The 22,366-nt window shown below is 36.9% G+C and overlaps 1 protein-coding gene across 1 annotated transcript in view; it reads left to right on the forward strand.

Moving 5' to 3' along the window:
• npr1a (natriuretic peptide receptor 1a) overlaps window positions 1-22,366 on the forward strand; it is a 131,888-nt gene that overhangs the window by 48,355 nt on the left and 61,167 nt on the right. The window contains exon 5 of the mRNA XM_051136845.1: window positions 12,746-12,881. Coding sequence (XP_050992802.1) covers window positions 12,746-12,881 — 136 coding nt within the window. The remainder of the gene's footprint in view (window positions 1-12,745; window positions 12,882-22,366) is intronic.

The raw sequence follows: 22,366 nt of genomic DNA on the forward strand, positions 1-22,366 counted from the left end.
GGTTTGGCTTACATGAATTTCCCCAAGACATTAATTAGTGAACATAATTTATGAAAAGTAACCCGCCAAATTGGCTGGCAATTTGACAGCGTTACCCACCACAGCAGTTTTTTACTCACATTTGGCAGGTTGCCGGGTGTTAATTTCAAACACTGATGGTAAAATTTAATTATTCTGACTGTTTACTTATTCAGTTTTTTTTAATTATTATTATTAGAATTTTTAGAGGGTCATATGATGTTGCTAAAAAGAACATTATTTTGTGTATTTGGTATAATGCAATGTGTTTGCGTGGTCTGGGGTTCAAAAAACACATTATTTTCAAAATACTGTACATTATTGTTGCTCCTCTCTGCCCTGCCTCTCTGAAACGCGTCGTTTTTTACAAAGCTTATCGTTCTGAAAAGCATGGTGTTCTCTGATTGGCCAGCTTACCGGTGCGTTGTGATTGGCTGAATACCTCAACCGTGTGTCGGAAATGTTACGCCCCATACCATGTTGTGATGCCGGGTCCCGGTGCAACGAGACAAAACAATAAAACCCATTATAAATTAGGTATTTGTTACATCCAGTGAGGACATAATTACTGATTATGACTTTTTACGCATTGCATTGCGTCGTACCACATAAGCATAACACCATGTCTGCATTTGTGATTGTAGAAACAAGAAACAACAAGCAGTACTCTACACTGCTCAAAACTCGTGTTTGAATAGCCAGTAGCAAATTATTTAAATATGAAAACTTACTTACAGGCTGTGAGTCAGAAACGCCAGACTTTCTTTGCAAAGTTGGAATCGCCCCATTTTATAGTGTGCACAGCCAGCGTTGTAGGCTACTTTCCCAGGTTCAGGAAACAGTCCTCCATAAAATGTGCTGCACCCACTTGAATATTTGTGTTGTACTGTTCTGGAACAGTGTTGTAAATATAACGTAACCACTGGTTTCTAGTTGTGTACTAATTTGGAAGGCCAAACAAAGTACTTTCGCTTTCACAACAAAACACACAGCGTTTCCACAACATTGTGGCTGCAACAATACTACAGCGAGAATAAAAGTATTTTTGAAGACAATTATTATTATTATTATCCACAAGCATTGAGTAGAGTGGCCACGTCACAGAGCCGGCTCCAGGGCACCTCCATCAGGGGGCATTTACATTTCTAGGGGGGACACAAATCATGTTGAGCAGGAGGGGGTGTTTCGGGTGGGAAGCGTGCAGTCTGTGATTACTTAAAGTTGCTGATGCTCACAAAAGTGTGCAAACTTTTTTTTACACTCGCTGTTCACTTTCGAAAACACGTTCAGCGAAAAGGGGAGGGGATGGACAAGGGGTCACAGTAACTCGTTTTGGGGGGCACGGCTCGCGAATGTGACGTGTGCAGTGTACATAAAGGGTAAGAGATTTATTCATCATACAGTGATGTAACTGTGTATTGTATTTACTTATGGTACCAGGAGTGTTTTTTAAAGTGCATAAACTCACGCTAGAACAGGCTACGCTAGTCAATGATGATGTTCTTTGACAATGTAAATGTTCTTTGCTCGTTTTCTGTAGCTGCTTTTTGAATAACTAAGGAAATGTAAACATTAGTAACTTACAATGTTTATATTAAATTGTTATCATGTTAAACACAAATTAAGTCATATTAAAAACATTAAAACATAGCAGCAATCTCACAGGCTGACGATAGGACGATATGAAAATTGAGCATATCGCCCAACGTGATATACACAAATGGCTTGTAACACTCCAAAGACAAAGGAAAACATGAAATCGCATCATATGACCCCATTAACCATTAGACCAATAGTAGCATACATCATGATAACCACAGTTAAAACCACAAATATAGCGCCTTGGGACTTCTAAATTGTCTAAAATGTCTGGGTTTTGGCTTTGTTTTGCTACTGACATGCACTTTACAGTCTTATTCATATTCATACTCTTATTCATATATATACATATTTGCATTGCTTTGGCTGTTCTTTGTACATCCCGCATTGTCGATTATGCACAATGCCTGCATGCTATTGCTTAAACAACTTTCAGTCATTACCTTCAGCCAATATGAAAGCAAAAGCCAAAACCTGGACATTGTAGGCAATTGAGAAATCCCAGCCAGGACATGTCCAGGGAAAAGAGAACATATGGTCACCCTCTTACTGAATGGACCTTTAAATTTACTAAACTGAAATAATAGATAGTTAACCCCAAAAATGAAAATTCTGTCATTAATTACTCAACCTCATGGTGTTTCAAACCCATAAGACCTTTTCTTTGGAACACAAATTAAGAGATTTTTAATGAAATCTGAGAGCTTTCTGACCCTGCTTAGTCAGCAACGCAACTGACCTGTTCAAGGCACAGAAAGGTAGTAGTGACATCATTAAAATAGTCCATGTGACATCAGTGGTTCAACCATAATTTTACAAAGCTATGAAAATACTTTCTGTGCGCAAAGAAAATAATAATGATGTTATTCAACAATTTCTTCCGTGTCAGTCTTCGATGCACATTTGTGAATGTCCATACAATGTCCATACTATCTTTCTGGGCCTTGAAAGTGGTAGTTGCATTGCTGTCTATGCAGGTTCAATCTTTCAGAATTCATCAGAAATATCTTAATTTGTGTTTCGAAGGTGAAAGAAGGTCTTACAGGTTTGGATGGACATGTGGATGAGTAATTAATGACAGAATTTTTAGTTTTTGGTGAACTATTCCTTTAATTGTGCAAGAGATCGTCAGGAATCTGGTACATTTTATATTATTCCTCATTTGCATAGAAATAAGCCCAGACTCAATCAAGACAAATTTATTTGTATAGCACTTTTTTACAGTACACATTGTTTAAAAGGCCATTGTGTATATGTTTAGCAGATTGGAGTTGACCACAATATAGGTTACATTTTGCGACAATACAAGCAACCAAGCAGGTAAGATTTGCTATATAGTATATATCGCCCTGTGTGAGTATACTGTATATGTGTGGATAAAGTTTGACCTACTAGAGCTAGGTGATGATATAGTTGTGTTTTGTGATGAAATAAATATTGCATATATTGAATCTGGTTAAAATGGACTGTGGTGTGTGAGGATATTTGTTGAAATTAAAGGTTAAAGTTAAAGTTGTGCAATGGTTGTGCAATGGTTTAATGAATTCACCTTTTTGTGGTAGAATATTCCCTTGCAGAAGATCTACATCTAATCAAAACTAAAGCCTCATGGGAAGGGAGCTTTATTTTTTGGTTCGCAGAGGTTTAGGGATAGAAAGGGAAACTGGCCCCCCGAAACCCCAGAGATGGTGGTTGTTCTTAGTCAGAGATGATTGAAGCTGCCGGCTCTGCTTGTTTGTGCTTAGACAGTAAATGTCACCCAGTACTCGCCCAGAAAAAAGCCCCAATGCATGTGCGCGTGATGAGTAACCTTTCACTGACAGTGGGGAAGAGTGGTAATTACCCTTAGCTTCAGGTCTCCTCATGCGAGTCTGTCACCACAGAGAAGTCTGTTAGCTCCAGATCAGCTCAGGGCTGGTGAAGACGTGTGCCCTGAATGAGGCGCCTGCCCGCCCATCCTCTGAAGCTGAACTACAAGCTATTGAGTGTTTTATACAACGCACCTACTAAGGACCTTCTAGAGGAATGGATTCACATTTGATCTTCTCTAGTAATAATGGTGGTCATTGCCAGATCCATTTCTTCGCTGTCGGCTGTGAGATTTTCTGCTCCCCTTCAACTCCTAGAAATAAGGGTTCTTTAAAGGTTTCTAGCACTTTAGATTTGAAAAATAATCTTCTTTTAGGTGTTTTGAACTCTTGAGTTTGTTATATGGCTCTTTGAAGATTTACCTTAAGTAGCTTCATGCTGCATAAAAGCTTACTTTGATCAATGATTAAGTTTCTGGATTATTTAGTGGTAATTCGGATAAGCATATATTTATATATTTTTTTATTTTTCATGTTTTTTTTCTACCCTTTTGTCTGAAACTTATGACTTCCTTTCATGGAACACAACAGGAGAAGTTTAGCAGAAAGACCAAGCTGTTGTTGTTTCAATCTCAAACATGTCAAAATATTTTAATGGAAAAAAATGCACTGAAATGATTAATGCATATAAATGCACCCCTCCCCAGTCAGACCTGTAAGTCATTTTTATGTTGCATGCAGTTGCTGACAAATATGATGTAGGATGATGACTGACTACATAATATAGCTTATTATAATGCAATTATATGCCCTTAAAATTCAAGATATAAATCATAGTTTAATAAAGTCACAAGATTTTTCAGAATATCCATTTCATTACTGAATAAATCCATGTTTTGAACAAATTGAGTGAGCCAGTGATTCAGTAACTTCGAATTGGTTGAAGGAATGACTGAGTGACTCACTCATTAAGAGAGTAACTTGCTTAATTTCTGAATGAATCAGCAGTTTGAATGAATCAACTGAATAAACGACTGAGTTACTCACTCATTAAGAGACTAACTTGCTTAATTTCTAAATTTTTTAATTAGAAATGTAATTTTTTTTACACTGTTAAAAGTAAAAGCTTGAATACACTGTACTATTAAAATCTAAACAGATTTCAAAACATTATGAATCTTACACTTGCTGACTTTGTAAACCGTTATAGAGGAAAAACTGGGCATCGTACAATAACTGACTGAAGATCACACAATTTCATACTTTCATGTAGATCTGAACACCAACTCACACAGAAACATGTGCTTTGTTGCTAGGAGACACATGACAAACAAAAACAATAAATCATATCAAACATGTTTGATATCCTCAGCCTGGATGAAATCATAGTATAAATTTAAAATGCCCATTATACACTATGTGATTTTATGTGAATTCTGCCAACCCAAAATCTGCAGCGTCGACTCTTCCAGTCTGTAAATGGTGGCAAAAATCAGGCCAAAAGTTATGCAGTGTATTCCAGCCTTTAGTAACAAACATTCCCACATGCAGATTTACCACCCTGCCTGTGTGCGAACTACAAACAACATAGCCGACTTATTAGCAGTGCCTGGAAAGAGTTGCAGCTGTTTCCATAGATAACTATTAGATGAGATATGCTGTACGCTCTGTGCACAGTCAAATTATTTGCTGAAGTCTAATAAGGTGCCTGCAACTCTTCTCACTGTTCTGTCATCTGTTGTTCTAGTCTGTTAGCCTGATGCATCCATCCATTTCCCTAGGGTAGTGAGCTCATTTGGAAGGTTCCCTCTGCCCGCAGCTCACACGTCTGTCTCTCCAATTAGTTGTTCCTTTCATTGCCACCATATTATTTCAGCCGAGCACATTTTCCCTCTTTCTCTCTCTCCTTGTACTTCCTTTGGTGAACTATGTACTTTTCAGATTGTCTCAAGTTTCTCTTCCCATTTCACCATGGAAGGCCTAATTTCTCCATAAATACTCTCTCTAATCCAAAGCATTGTTAGGCACTGCCTATGGCAAGGCTCTCTGATTAGATGACCCATTTCACTGTGACGTACGTGACTGTGCACAGAAAAAATAACACAAATGGAGACAGGTGTGGCAAAAGCTGCTTCCTTTTTAGGGGATTTAATCTACAATGAGCTTTCCCATGTAGAAACATCTAATGGTGGGAACAACAAGTGCAGTCATTCATCAGAGGTTGCAGAAACTGTTGAACTGGGAATCATGTATAATGGAGGACAAATAACAAATATCTTGCTGCTCGTGAAAGATTTTGTCATTAGTAGTTCTTGTTGAGGCTTATTGAGGAAGTATGCAGTCAGATGCTGATAAAACATGCAAAACATTCCATAGTGACAAAACAGGATGGACTTGAGCCATGTAGAGACCAGAATATTATATTAAAAAAATTGGGGTGGAAGTAACCAACCAGATAGGAAACCCTTTTCAAATCCAAAGCAGCTCCCAGGCAACCAACCAAAACTCCCTAGCAGCTGTACAGCAACACACTGGCAACCGCATAGTAACACCCTTGCATTCACCCAGAACACCCTGATAACCGCTATGCAGTAACTGCCCAGATTAATCAAGCAACACCTAGGCAGTCATCCTGGACACCATGGAATCTACTTAAGAACACCCAGGCAAATAACCAGAACACCATAGCAACTGCATAGCAACACCCTGGAAACTGCTATGCAGCAATCCCTAAACAACCACCCAGAACACTCTAACAACTGCATAGCAACATCCTAGCAACTGCTATGGAGCAATCCCCAGGCAACCACCGAGAATACCCTAGCAACTGCAATGCAACACCCAGGCAATCACTCGGAATACCCTAGCAACTGCATAGAAACACCCAGGCAGCCACCCAGAACTGTCTAGCAACTGCATAGCAACATTCTGGCAACTGCTATGTGTCAGTCCACAGGCAACCACCCAGTACACCCTAGCAACCACATAGTAACAGCTTTGCAATCACCCAGAACACCCTGACACTGCTGAACTGCCTAGATTAACCTAGCAACATTTAGGCAATCATCCTGAATACCAATGAAACTGTATAGCCATGCCAAGGCAACCACCAAGAACACCCTAGCAGAACACCCTAGCAAATATACAGCAAGACCCTGGCAACCACATAGTGACAACCTTGTAATCACCCAGAACACCCTGACAACCGCTATTCAGTAACAGCCCAAATTAACCAAACAACACCTAGGCAATTGTCCTGAATACCATGGAAGCTACATAGCAACTCCCTGGCAACTGCTATGCATCAATCCCCAGGAAACCACCAAAAACACCCTAGCAACTGCATAGCAACACCCAGGCAACCACCCAGAACACTCTAGCAACTGCATAGCTACAGACTTGCAATTACCCAGAACACCCTGATAACTGCTATACAGTAACCACCCAGATTAACCTAGCAACGCCTAGGCAATCACCCAGAACACCATAGCCACTGCATAGCAACACCCTGGCAACTGTTATCCATCTGTCCCCAGACAACCACCCAGAACACCCTAGCAACTGCATTACCACATCCAGAACACCCTAGCAACTGTATAGCAACACCCAGGCAACTGCATAGTAACAGCCTTGCAATCACCCAGAACACCCAGACAAATGCTATGCAGTAACCATCCAGATTAACCTAGCAACACCTAGACAAATACCCAGAACACCCTAGTAACTCCATAGCAACACTCTGGAAACTGCTATGCATCAATTCCCAGGCAACCACGCCGAAGACCCTAGTAACTGCATGGAAACACCCAGGCAACCACCCAGAACACCCTAGTAACTGCATAGGAACCCCCAGAGCATCTTAGCAGCTGCTTAGTAAGACTCTGGCAACTGCTATGCATCAATTCCCAGGCAACCACGCCGAAGACCCTAGTAACTGCATAGAAACACCCAGGCAACCACCGAGAACACCCTAGCAACTGCATAACAACACCCCGGCAACTGCAATGCATCAATTCCCAGGCAACCACTCAGAAGACCCTAGCAACTGCATAGAAACACCCAGGCAGCCACCCAGAACACCCTAGCAACTCCATAGCAACCCCCAGAGCATCTTAGCAGCTGCTTAGTAACACTCTGGCAACTGCTATGCCACACTACCCAGGCAACCACCCAAAACATCCTAGCAACTGCATAGAAACACCCAGGAACCACCCAGAACACCCTAGCAACTGCATAACAACACCATGGGACGTGCTTTGTGTCAATCCCCCAGGCAACCATCCAAAACCCTTGTAACTGCATAGCAACACCCAGGCAACTGCTATGCCACAACACCCAGGCAACCACCCAGAATACCTTAGCAACTATATAGCAACACCCTAGCAACTGCATAAAAAGACCCATACCATGGTTGTTTTCTGTTGTTGTCGTAGTTTTATTTGGATTTGTTTGTGTCTCACAGTCTTTTAGCACATGTAAATATGCTGTTGCTCTCTCTCTTTTTTCTTGATCTCTCACAGTCTGATTCTGTAATTGCTTTCGATCCTTTATTTTGTTTCCGCAATGTTTTTCTCAGTATCTCTGAACCAATTTGTTTTTTTTGGTCTAGTCCCCCTCATCTCCCACTCTCTCAGTCCATTCAACCTTTTACCCATAATTTGCATTTCATTGCGCACTTCTCTTTCTCTCAGGACAGTAGCGATCTCCTTCTCTCCTCCAGTAATCTCCAAATCCGCCGTCACCCACAGATGTTCCGTATCGATGAGTACAAGCTCTGTCTATAGTTGCTATGACAACCACACTTTTGTACATCTCTCTGCCTCCTTTGGCTTTTTGAAGCATTTTCCCTCTGTTTCATTACGCTATGCCGGAGCTCAGAGTTTGCCAGCAACCATCTGGCTCTGCGCCACTGACTTCTACCTGTGGACTGCTTTAGCTTAGACTGACTGACATTTTAGGCTAGTTACTTAACTTTGACAAGATTTTAGAAGTCAAATAAAGCTCAATTCAGCTAGGATCCTGTCTGGTTTCCCTTTAAATTATACGTAGTGTGTAACGGTAGTGGCATTGGGTAGATGGATGGTTTGTAAGGTGGACAGATGGCTGATTTTTGGCTGGAAATGCATCTTTCCCTTGCCTAAATTTAGCCAAATTAGTTATTCATGATCAGGTTTTAAGATGCCCTGGATATTTGAATCATGATAGAAGACTTTGTTGTAAAACGTTCGAGTTGTAGATGTATACTGTAAAAAGTAAAATGTTCAGATTGTAGCAGGCAACTGTTGTATCAGGTTCTTATTCAAACAGAGTGGTGATTAATGACCGAGCAGCAGACCCACAGTCTGAATAATCACATGTCAGTCTGAGCTTTCAGAACCGTCTCTCATGCACATGTTCACATACCAACATCACAGCAGCTGATATATGTACATGTTTACCCAGTGAAACTCAGGTCCCCAAAGACTGCTGGGAAACAGCAGTACAGAAACTGTTCAGTTCAGATTCTCACACATGTGGGGTGGTTGTAATCACGACTGGACGTCATGTAAGGGCAATAAAGCATACCATAATGTAATTTAGTGTCCTTGGCTGTGCCGCTCTCTCGGGTGCGTGTTTGTGTTCTCAGACTTGTGGGAAGTCAGTGCACATGTTGTTGATATGTAACCAGTGTTGGGCTGTAACTAGCTACATATAACGCAATTACGTAATTTAATTACAAAATAAATGTAATTGTAATTAGTTACAGTTACTTTTAAAAATGTTAATGATTACAAAGGGGGTTATATTTAATTTTTTTCTCACACACACATATTGAATTTACTACTTTCAGAAACTGCATTGACTGCTCTAAAATGAAACACCACTGTTTCAGGAGTTTAAGACACAGAATAAGACACATGCTTATTTGATAACTTTTCAAGTTGATAAGTTTTATTTCCTATTTGGGTTTATGCATATGCTTTATTTGTTAAGAGTTTTTTTCCAAGGCTAATTAGATGCCAGTCATAACTATGCAATTTTTTTTTTATTTCAAAACCAGTATCATAGCTATTAAACTATTTCTTGTTATGATTTAAAATCTGTATTTAACAGAATTATCTCAAAATAAATGAGAGGTGTTAAGTCTGAATTTGTGGTGGCTGTGCTTTAAATTAAATTATTACACGGCTCTGTGGAATGCTTGATTCTGATTGGTCAGTCATGACATTCCAAGGTATGTTATTCTTTGATAACAACTGGTAAAAGCTAATAACACGGACTCATCCAGGCAACTTAAGTCAGAACTATACGCTTGATAGTTTTTCTTGGTGGAAGCTTTACGTTTGGTTAGCTAATAAAATATTAAAACTCAATTTAATATTATAATGCTTCCATGAAGAAAGCAGTTGCTAGCAAGTGGCAAGTTCAAACTAGATGGACATTTAAGGGATACAGTGCACTCATACCACTTTTATTACACAATATTTCACCACATAAATAATTAAGTACTAGTACTTACAGTACTAGTTTGTTAGTTATCTTATAATTTATTACAACCACCAGTTAGAACACAAGCAGAGGAAAGACCAAGCTGATGAAAAAAAAACTATTTGCCATCACCTAGGCCACATCCTAGATTGTAGGATGAAAGTTATTATGATGCTTTAAAAATGACAAAATTGAGTTATACTGTACATTTTATTGAAATGCAAACAGAAAGATTAGAGTGCAAGCATAATTTAGACTTGTTTACCCAGGTAAACATGCAGGAGGCCTATAACTATGAATCATTAGAAATGTGTAAGGTTTTATTATAAAAATTTTTATTTATGATAAAAAAAACAGTAAATTTTTAAAGGGATAGTTCACCCAAAAATGAAAATTGCCCCATGACTTACTCACCCTCAAGCCATCCTAGGTCGAATACAATTGGAGTTATATTTAAAAAAAGCCTTGCCTCTTCTAAACTTTACAATGGCAGTGAATGGGTGTTTAAATTTTGAAGCAAAATAAAGTACATCCATCCATCATAAAAAGTGCTCCACATGGCTCCAGTGGGTTAATAAAGCCTTCTGAAGCAAATCGATGTGTTTGTGTAAGAATAATATCCATATTTTAAACTTTATAAACCGTAATCTCTAGCTTCAGCTAACTGTTACATTCACAAGAGTTGTGTTCCAGTGTATGACGTATAAAGTAGGCATAGCGTAAGCTCCGGTGAGAATATGCTAGCAAAGGAAAACCAGTCTCCTCGTGGCTTATATTGAAATCCTCTAACATCCTTGTTTTGTACTTCTGATTCATGACTGGTGTCTTGCTCTCTCCACTGCATTTCCGCGCATTCACCTACGTCATCCGCTAGAACGCCACTCTCTTGTGAACGTGCGTACCGTTAGCTGAAGCTACAGATTATGGTTTATGAAGTTGTAAATATAAATGTTTTTCTTACACAAATGCATCACTTCACTTCAGAAGGACTTTATTAACCCCCGAAACCATGTGGAGCACTTTTTATGATGGATGCATGCTCTTTATTGGACTTAAAAATTTCAACACCCATCCACTGCTATTATAAAGTTAAAAAGAGACAGGACATTTTTAATATAACTCCGACTGTATTTGTTTGAAAGAAGAAAGTCATATACACCTAAGATGGTTTGAGAATGAGTAAATCAATGGTAATTTTCATTTTTGGGTGAACTATCCCTTTAATTTTTATCAATGAATCTTACACATCCACTGAAAGAAAAAATAAATTCTGTACACTTTACACTGGAGAAAAATGTATAGATATGGATGTTTACTTGCAATGTCTTTAGAGTGTTATTTTTCCCATTTATATCCAAAATACGATGTTGTAAACATTAGTGAGTCCACACGTAAAGTAATGTTTGTTTCATTCTTACTGGTAGCCGGAGGGCGCCCTTGAGAAAAACTCCACAAGTGAGACTCACAGAAGTAATAAATCTCATGATGTTCCAGGAAAACAATAATGTGGACAAAGGCAAGGCACCCAGGTATCGCTGTAGCTGAATAAAATGCAGAAAGAGACGTTTTACCTGATGAAACATGATTGCGACAATATGGCTTATCTGTGTTCTTAAAGCCATCTTGGGTATTAGAACCATGTCAGATCACAAAAAGAAGTTATTTCAAACACCTGATTGATGTTATTAGGTGAATCTGGACAAAAAAATTGCTACTTTCCATCTCTGATGATTAGGGCTGTAGCTATCGATTATTTTAGTAATCGAGTATTCTACCGATTATTCTATTGATTAATCAAGTAATCGGATAAGAAGTCATTTTTCTTTACTAAAGAGCAATACTAAATATACAAGAGAAAATAAGATAGGTTTCTTAAAATAAACGACTAATTTGTTTCCTTTTTAGAAAAATCAACATTTTTATTGCTGAAATTGCATACATTATTAACCATGAAAAGTAATTCCCATGTATCTATCTATCTATCTATTTATCTATCTTTACCGTAAAATTACGGTACATTAAATGTCCAGCGTTTATCGGTTTGTGCGTCAGTAATAATGGTCCGTGGGGAGACATCGCCTGATTCACGCTGCGTATTTTAGCGCTGCTTAATTTTTATTATTATTTTTTTTTGCCTATATTAAAAGGTTACAGCACTGTGAGCATGAGCCGTGCAATACTGCATAGCAGATGTGCATAAGACACGCTGAGTTTTACAGAAAACGTGCTATTTATGTATTTGCAATATGTTTTTTTTTTCAAAACAAAATTATGTAATGAACTTCTGTTGTAACAAAAAGACATCTTTTAGGCTTCATGCATGTTAAACACACAATGAAGCACAAAAACATATTTTATTTAATAAATATGACTGAATTCAGATGATTTAATTGTATATTCTGCACTTTGGGGTGTGGGTTTCATTCTGAGTATTAATTAATTTTCATTTAGATAAAAATAAATAAATATGATGCTCCTCCTGATGTAAATAACAAGTTTAAAATAACTCTTACTTCTTAACTCCTCGCCGTTTTAGAATTTATTTCCATTATCAAACAAATACTCTATGTGTTGAAATAAGCACATGAGAGACAGGATGTATTTCAAAGTATTTAGGAGGAATGTGTGATATTAAACAGAATGCTGTTAAAGGAACGCTGCCATTTTTCTTTGCACACAGTCTTGTGTGGATCATCGAATTACATTCTTGCGACCCTGTCAAGTTTTCTGCTAAACATACTATCATTATGATCTCTAGAGACCTGGTAATCTAATAAAAGTAATCATATTTAAACCCCAGTTATTTGGAGATTTAATGCTAGTTTGTAATTTGTGCACTTCCTCTCTTCCAGGTGAATCTGATTTCTGGCTCATTCCACGACGGAGTCATGCTGTATTCTCATGCCCTGAACGAAACTCTGGATCGCTCGGGTGTGAGGCCCCCAGGGGACGTTATCAATAAGCGGATGTGGAATCGCACATACCATGGTCAGTTCTGTTTAAAGTCACCTATAGTCTAGCACAGCCAAATTTTGGGTTGAATGACAGAAAGTCTGGAAAACGCAGCAGCTAAATCTGAACAGGAAGAAACCATTTTGACAAATGTGTAACATCAACCACTAAATTTCGTTCACATTCTCCAAGCACTTTTTGTTTTGCTTTGCTTTTTTGTTTTTAGGTTTTTAAGCCAAAAACGTAGTCAGTATCTCCTCCTAGAGCTTTAAAGCTACAGCCACCAAACTCAGGTCAGACCTTCAGACTGGTCTGAAGTTAGTTGCTATATCTTTTCTGACTGATCCGTCTTACGGTTTTCAAAAACCAATATCAAAACCACCTAAAATCCCACATTGACTTTCATTGAGGGGGTGAAAACTTTTATACAAAGAGACCTATGGTGCTTCTAAGCTGTTTATTGCTGTAGTAAAGCTTAACAACTTCCTACTTAAAAAAAAAAAAAACAGCTAAACCAGCCTAAGCTGAATGGCTGTTTTGGCTGGTTTCCCAGACTGGTTTTAAAGGTGTTTAAAGGTGTTTAATGTGGTTTTGGCCACTTTTAGCTGGCCAAGCTGGGAGACCTGCTAAAAGACCAGCCAAGGTTAAACCAGCTAAGACTGGATAACCAGCATAGGCTGGTTTTAGCTGTTTTTTAGCTGTTTTTTTACTGGATCAACTGGTTTTAGCTGTTTTAAACATGTTACTCATGCTAGAAACATGCTAACAACATGCTAATTATGCTAGAAACATGCTAGCCACATGCTAGTAACTTGCTAATCATGCTAACAACTGCTAGTAAAATGCTAATCATGCTAGTAACATGCTACTAACTTGCTAACCATGTTAGAAACATGCTAGCAATATGCTAGTAACTTGCTAATCATGCTAGCAACATGTTAGTAACTTGTTAATCATACTAGCAACATACTAGTAACATGCTAATCATGTTAGAAACATGATGGCAACATGCTAATTATGTTAACAACATGCTAGTAATATAATCATGCTGGAAACATGCTAGTGACATGCTTATCAAACTAACATGTTAGTAATGTATTAATCATGCTAGAAACATGGCAGCAACAAGCTAGTAACATGCTAATCATGCTAGCAACATGCCGGTAACTTGTTAATCATGCTAGCAACATGCTAGTAATTTGCTAATCATGCTAACAACATGTAAGTAACATGCTAATCATGCTAGCAACATGATAGTGGCTTCCTAATCATGTTAACAACATGTAAGTAACAGGCTAATAATGCTAGAAACATGCTAGTAGCATGTTAATCATGTTAGAAACATGCTAGCAACATGCTAATCAGGCTATAAACATGCTAGCAACATGCTAATCAGGGTATAAACATGCAAGTGACTTCATAATCATGCTAACAACATGCCAGTAACTTGCTAATCATGCTAAAACATGCTTACAGCACATTAAATCATGTAAGCAATGTGCTAAATCATGATACAACATTACCTTTCATACTTTTACAACTGCTTCAAACTTTCAGGCTAGGCTTTCTCAAGCCAACTCAAAGTTTGTTCTTAAACTTAACTCATCTACTTTGGTTTTGATTTGGTCTGATTTGATTTGTTTTGCTTTAATTTTCCTTTTTTGTTTTTGTTTTGCTTTGTTTTTTTTATTGTTTTGTTTCGTTGCTTTGCTGTGCTTTGATTTGTTTGTTTTGCTTTTTGTTTTGTTTGCTTCTTTGCTTTGACTTGTGTTTTTTGTTTTATGTTTTGTTTTGCTTTGCTTTGATGTGATTTAGGGTCTGTTTTGCTTTTTGCTGTTTGATTTCATTTTGTGTTTTGCTTGGCTTTGAAGTGGTTTACATTTGTTTTTGCTTTTTGAAGTTTGCTTTTGTTCTGCTTTTTTAGTTATTTTTTGTGCTTTGTTTTGTTTAATATCTAGTTTATTATCTAGTTATATCTACTAAACTGTCTGTTAACGAGTGTCTTTCAAAGATTTAATGCCACTAACTTTACTCACTAACATTACTCATTTGTTTTTCCTGATCCGATAGCTAAAACATGTATAAACACATGCAAAAACATTCGGTAATACTTTACTTAAAGCCTTTGCCTGTAATGCAATATAAAAGTAGTTTTAATGCATTAATTATGCCTTGTAATGCACCATATAATGCATTTTATGATTTCACGAATAATTGTAACCACAGTTGTAATACGTTATGATACTTATCTATTCACAGTTACACCTTCTGAAAGTATAATGACAAGCAAACATAATAATGCATTTTAACTTTGATACAGTTATTTTTAAAAAGACATAATGGATTACAACATACATTTTAAATACCTTTATAATGCATTGTACATAAAGGCTTTAAGTAATTATGTCCATGTACAGGAACTAAGTCTGCATACAGATGATAATTTCTGGGAACACTAATTACCATAAAAAGTGAAGAGAGTGCTTAATAGAAAATTACATTACCTGGTATTACATTAGCATTTGCATTTAGAACAGGAAGAGCAGATGCATTTTAAGGAGAAACATTTATGTGGAAATAAGTGTAAATGCAGTGTGCATAATGAATCAGCAGTCCCAACAGTCTAAATGCATGAAGTAACTAATCCAGTGTTTTTTTAATCCTTCAGGAGTCTCACACCTGTAATTTCTGTAACGTCAACCAATCAGATTAGAGCTCGCCCCACTGAGTCCTTTCTAGTTCTGTGAGCATTATGAATCAGACAGACGGTGAATGGACTGTGGGCGGCCTACAGGCGTAACGCCTGTGGCTGAGACTAGAAGTCACCTAGACAGCTTGTCCACACATTCACTCGTTCGTATAAAACACAGTTCTCTTTAATCTTAAAGTTGTGGTTAGGAATAATACAGCTGATGCATATTATTCTGCAGGTGTAACAGCCCATGATGGAAACTTCATTACTCGGTTTTCAACGAGTTACTCTGCAGAATACATCAGCAGAAGTATCCGAGCATGCTGTGTTTGGACATTCAGTTTGAATGATACTCAACCGAACTGCTCATTAAATGTCTTACGAATGCATCTTTTTTCAGTTCTTGCCACTCAAGTCAATACTCAGTGCGGCCGCTTTGATCAACTTGGAGATTATTAGCGCCTCAGATTGAGCCGCGTAGACGCTCTGCTCCTCCAGGTGTCTTTATCTTTAGATCGCAGGTGTCTCATTCAGCTCCAAGATGAGATTTCTGGCGAGGAGTGAGTTTGTTTATAAAAAGCAAACAGGACACTAATAGGGGGAAAAGAAATGTCTGTCGTTTCTCCAGTTCTCCAGCCTATGTCTTTTTTTGGTCTTCCTCTCTTTCTCTCTTTTGTCTGCCTGAGCTCATTAATAAGATGTGTTTAGTTTGCTCTGCAGCTTGTGTTCAATATCCCCTTAAGGGTCCAACCAGCACCAGTCTAAGTATGGCACACGTTGCCAATTGGCAATCTTACCCGTCTTTACAACAAGGTCCAACACCCACAATCAAGTCACACTCAAATCACAGAGCCGACGTCACGATGATTAGAGGAAGGCATTTAGAAAAGAAATAGGCTTTAGAGGTAAACTGTGCCTCAGTTTAGACGCTTATATTTGAGTTTTATGGTTTTAGATCTTATATAACTTATGTATGTTCTTTTGCATGTGTGAGATAACGGGATACATAATAAATCGATCCTGAGCCCACACGTGCACAAAAACTGCTTTATGTATTTGTATGCAACATGTGGTTGATGTGTCAATGTGTGTTTGTTTCACATAAGCATATTGAAATGGAATAGAAAAATGTAAAACTAAACAGACAAGTGGAAGGAAAATACAAATAAATAAACAAAAAGAAAGAACAAACTTGGGGTTCTTCAGATTAACTGTCTGTGGCTTTGCCTGGCATAGTTCAGCTCCACATCTGAAGATGGTCAAATCAAGATCTTCAGCATTATTAGAAAATGACATGCAGGTTTGTTGGATTAGAGTCAGAACTAAACTTTGCAGGACTTGAGCGGAAAAGCTCTGTTATAAACAAACAGACAAACAAATAAAGAAAAGAATGAATATACAAAGAAAAGAAAGATCAAACAGAAAAAAGTGTTGATGAGGTTTAGAAAACTTTTTTATTTAAAAACATTAACACTTACATTAATCAATTATTTAAAAACTTGACAAGGCAAAATAAAACTCTCTCTGTTGAGTGTCTAGGCTACTGAATTCACATCAGTGAATCTGTCCCAGCCAGTTCAGTTTCACACTTTCACTGGGATGACTTGTGTTGTAGTGAAAGTGTCAGCCATCCTTGGGGCTTCTGTCAACAAAATACCTAATACCTTGGCTCACGAACAGTAAGCTTCACCAACAACCAGAACATAATGTTTTGTGTGTCTGTACTACAATGTGTCCCTGTAAACCAAAAGGCTTAAAAAAACATACTAAACAGTGTTTTATGAAATTAAAAAAAAAAAAATACTGAATACACACTGACTCATGGGGGCACATGTCACCGTTGGGACCTAAATTGAGGTTCCCATGGGTAAACAAGTTTATAAATCGTACAGAATAAGTTTTTTGAGAATGTAAGGTGTAGAGATGGTGGAGAGATGGTGTAGGGCAATAGACAATACGGCTTGTACAGTATAAAAACCAATAAGCCCTTGGAGAGTCCCTACAAGGATAGAAAACCAGATGTGTGTGTGTTTTAAACCGAAATTTACATTAGGAAGAACAAGCAAATGAAAGGAAAATAAGAATGAATGCACAAGCAAACAAAAAAGAATTAACATTTGAACAAAAATTTGAAGAAGCAAACAAGTTATAGGAATTAAAGAACTAATGCAAAAGCAAACAAAAGAAAGAATGAACGTATAACCAAATATTAGCACAAACAAAAGGAAAACAAAAACTAATGCGAAAGAATGAACAAAACAGAAAGAACAAACAAATGAAAGGAAAATAATAAACTAATACAAAAACAAACAAAAGAAAGAACAAACATGTATAGAAAATAAGAAGTAATCCAAAAACAAACAAACAAATATTAGAAAGAACAAGCAAATGAAAAGAAAATAAGAACTAATGCAAAAACAAATAGAATAACAAACAAATATTAGTAAGAACAAACAAATGAGAGGAAAATAAGAACTAATGCAAAAACAAACAAAAGATGAAAAACATAAACAAATAATAGAACAATCACATGAATGGAAAATAATAAACTAATGCAAAAATAATCAAAAGAGAGAATGAACGTATAATCTAATATTACCACAAATAAAAGGAAAATAAGAACTAATGCAAAAACAAACAAAAGAAGAAAAACATTTAAACAAATAATAGAACAATCAAATGGATGGAAAATAATAAACTAAAACAAAAATAAATAAAAGAAAGAACAAACATGAATAGGAAATAAGAAGTAACGCAAAAACAAACAAAAATCAGAAAGAACAAACGAATAGAAAATAAAAAGTAATGCAAAAATGAACAAAAGAATGAACAAATATTAGAAAGAACAAACAAATGAAAGGAAAATAAGAATGAACAAAAATTTGAAGAAGCAATCACGAAGGAATTAAAGAACTAATGCAAAAGCAAACAAAAGAAAGAATGAACATATAACCAAATATTAGCACAAAAAAAGGAAAACTAAAATTAATGTGAAAACAAATGAAAGAATGAACAAAATAGAAAGAACAAACAAATGAAAGGAAAATAAGAACTAATATAAAAACAAACAAACAAAAGAAGAAAACAAACATATAAATGAATATAAACGAAACAAACAAACAAACAAATATTAGAAACAACAAACAAATGAATGGAAAATAATCAGTAATGCAAAAACAAACAAAAGAACACAAATATTAGAAAGAATAAACAAATGAAAGGAAAATAAGAACCAATGCAAAAACAAGCAAAAGAACGAACAAACATATAAACAAATATTAGAAAGAACACACCAATGCAAAAATGAACAAAACAATTGAACAAATATTAGAAAGAACAAACAAATGAAAGGAAAATAAGAACCAATGCAAAACAAACAAAAGAACAAACAAATGTCACAGAAGGAAAATGAGTAGTATTGCACAAATGAAAAAAAAATAGAAACAAAAAAAGAAAGAACAAAACAAACAATGGATATAAAGTAAAGAAACAAATGAAGTAAAGATATTATATTTCTATTAAAGGATAATGCTGTATCAGTTATGAGCTACATACACATGGTAATTTTTATTCTTGTGTTTGTAGTTTTTTTCCATCAAACGGCTATTACAACAACACATAGTACTTGCAAATGACTGAATCTGTGGATGTAATGACTATTCACCCCCTCTCAAAGAAAAACAGTGGGCTTCTCTGCTGCTGTGAGAAGCATTATTGCACATTCAATCACTGATATGCGATTGAGGGAAATCCAGAAGTTCACAGCAGAATAACTTCATACTGCCGTCATGCCAGAATCCTATTTGAATTGTTTGTGACTGGATGATTCCCCCCTCTACTGTTTGTTTGGACTCAATATGTCCCCAATTTAAACACAAATGCCGTCAAGCTTCTCAAATTGCCCGTTCTTCCTTTTCCCCTGTTCCAACACTCCTGACGCCGTCACCTTTCTGCTCCATCTCCTTCTTCACCCCTCCATTTATCTGCCTGAAATCCCCATTATCTTCTCTCTCTCACTGTCTCTCTCTCCCTCCGATGACCTGCTATGCATAAATCCAATTTCACCATATTTACCACAGACAAATTCAATCGCCCAGGCCTCTCTCACTACTACATATCCATTTGTGGAGCACAACAACACCCAACAGACCAATAACTCCTTCAGCACACAGCTAAACACAGAATGAGTATTTAATAGTGGAACTCTTGAGAGAACTTTGTGAACCGACATGGATATGGGAATTAAATTTGCAGATCAAATTTTAAAGAAAGGTCCTCACTTACACAGATGTTGCAGGAATATCTAGGAATCATATCCACAAAACATCTTAAAGGGGAAGTCCACTTCCAAAACAAAGATTCACCTATAAAGTACTCACCCCCTTGTCATCCCAGATGTTCATGTCTTTCTTTTCTCAGTCATAAAGTAATTATGTTTTTTTGAGGAAAACATTTCAGCTTTTTCTCCATATAATGGACTGATATGGTGCCCCGATTTTGAATGTCCAAAATTCAGTTTAAATGCGGCTTCAAACGATCCCAAATGCGGTTGTAAACGATCCTAGCCGAGGAAGAAGGGTCTTGTCTAGTGAAAAGATTGATCTTTTCATTCAAAAAAAAAATATTCAATTTAAATACATTTTAATCTCAAACGCTCATCTTGTCTTGCTCTGCCTGAACTCTATGTATTCTGGCTCAAGACAAAAAACTCCAATCATATTTTCTCCCTCAACTGCAAAAATCATTTTAAAATCATCCTACATCACTGCAGAAGTACCGACACAGTCTTTGCAAAGTGAACATGCAAAGAAGATCAAACACCCTTAACAAAAAAGGTAAAACAGCGATATAGGATGATTTTGAAGTTGAGGAAGAACATGGGATGGGAGTTTTTCGACATACCCTAACTGTCATAAACCGGAACAAAAACAGTCCAGGCAGAGTAAGACAAGACGAGTTTACAACCGCATTTGGGATCATTTGAAGCCGCATTTAAACTGTATTTTGGAAGTTCAAACTCGGGGCACCATATCAGTCCATTATATGGAGAAAAATGCTGAAATGTTTTCCTCAAAAAACATAATTTCTTTACGACTGAAGAAAGAAAGACAAAGTGTTTTAGTGTTAAGACTAGCTCCTAAATCTGTGAAATGTTAGGAATAGTGAAAAGGATTTCTAACTAAGACCAAATCACAAACTATCCTCCTTGCTTAAGAAACAATACAAAAAAATCACAGAAATTCTAATGGTTTTCACTACAAATACCATTACAAACATCAACTTTTAACCATTAAAATGGTTTCCTCTAGTGTGTTTTGGGACATGTTCCATTAGGATTTAGTGGTTTTAACAAGCCACCACTAAAAGGCGAGTAGAGACCAACAGGCACCATTAAAGTTACCATTAAAACCAGTACAATTCCCAGTATAACCAATAAAACCATTAAAAATTCTTTGGTGGTTTCTATTGTTTTTTCAGCATTCTATTGTTTTTTTATTCGTCGACATCAATGCATGCAGCTCACGGCGACCCAAGTTCGAATCCCGTCTCATGGTCCTTTGTCAACCCCGCTCCCCTCTCTCTCCACCCAGTGCTTTTCTGTCTACTCTATGCTGTCCTGCCCGAATAAACGCATAAAAAAGTCCATAAATAAATATTAAAAAGAAAAAAGCAGATATCTTGCAAGGTTAAACACTACTTATATTATGTACTTATAGAAAATATAGAAATTTACTTCATAATGTAGTTACAGGGGACATTTTGTCCATGCTTTTCTAAAAAAGAAACATTTACAACAGCTTCAATTATCATCAAAGCACAATAAGTTTGAAGTGTCACCCACAGGCGAACACTGTAATTTGTACAAACATAAATGAAAAGGGGATCAGTTGGAAACAAGTTTGCAGCAAAACATTTCTGGAAGTTTGTAATTAAGATTGAGTGTATAAAATGTGAAACAGTTGCTATAAAGAGTTTATACAATGTAATTTTTTGGAACTGTCAGTGTTCAAATCTTAATTTAAAGGGCTAGTTCATTCTGTCATTTATTCACACTCATGTGATTTCAAGACTTTGGTTAATCTGCGAAACACAAATAAAGATATTTTTAATGAAATCTTCATTGAGTGACCAGGTAACCAAAACTTCAAAATTAAAAAAGGTCATAAAGGTCTGGTAAAATAAACCAATATGAAGTTTGTGCCTCCATTGCTTGCCTCTTTGGTTATAATGCAAATAATTTATATGGATTACTTTTACAACACCTACAACACCTTACAACGCCATTTTTCGTTCTTTTACATTTTGGTTACCTGGACTTTCAGTTGAAGCAAATTAAAGGTTTCATTGAAAATACTTAAACTGATGTTTCAGATTAACTGTAACGGAGTGACAGACGCATGAAGTGGGCGGATCCATATGCAAAGCTTTTATTGACATGAGACAGGGGCAAAACAGCAGGCAGAATCAAACATCAGCAAACAGGTATATTAGGACTGGACACAAGAGTAATCTGTGACACAGGAAAGGGTCGATCTACGGCGAACGTAATCCAGGGGTCTAGACAAAAGGGTAATCCTATAAACATGCGAGAGACCCAGGGCAGGGAGCTAAACAGACTAGACAAGATAAGTAGTTGAGAATACAAAACTCAGAAAACCAGACAAAACACAGGAAACTAGGAAATGGCTCTGTAATGGTTGCTAACACTGGAGAGTGTTAAATGCAACGTACAATACTCGGCAACTAGAAAAAGGAAGTACAAGGCTTATATAGTGTGCTTGATTGGTCTCAGCTGTGTGTGTCATCAGAGCAATGAATGATGGGAAAT

Source organism: Labeo rohita, chromosome 19, assembly GCF_022985175.1.
Source record: "Labeo rohita strain BAU-BD-2019 chromosome 19, IGBB_LRoh.1.0, whole genome shotgun sequence".
Taxonomy (NCBI): Eukaryota; Metazoa; Chordata; class Actinopteri; order Cypriniformes; family Cyprinidae; genus Labeo; species Labeo rohita.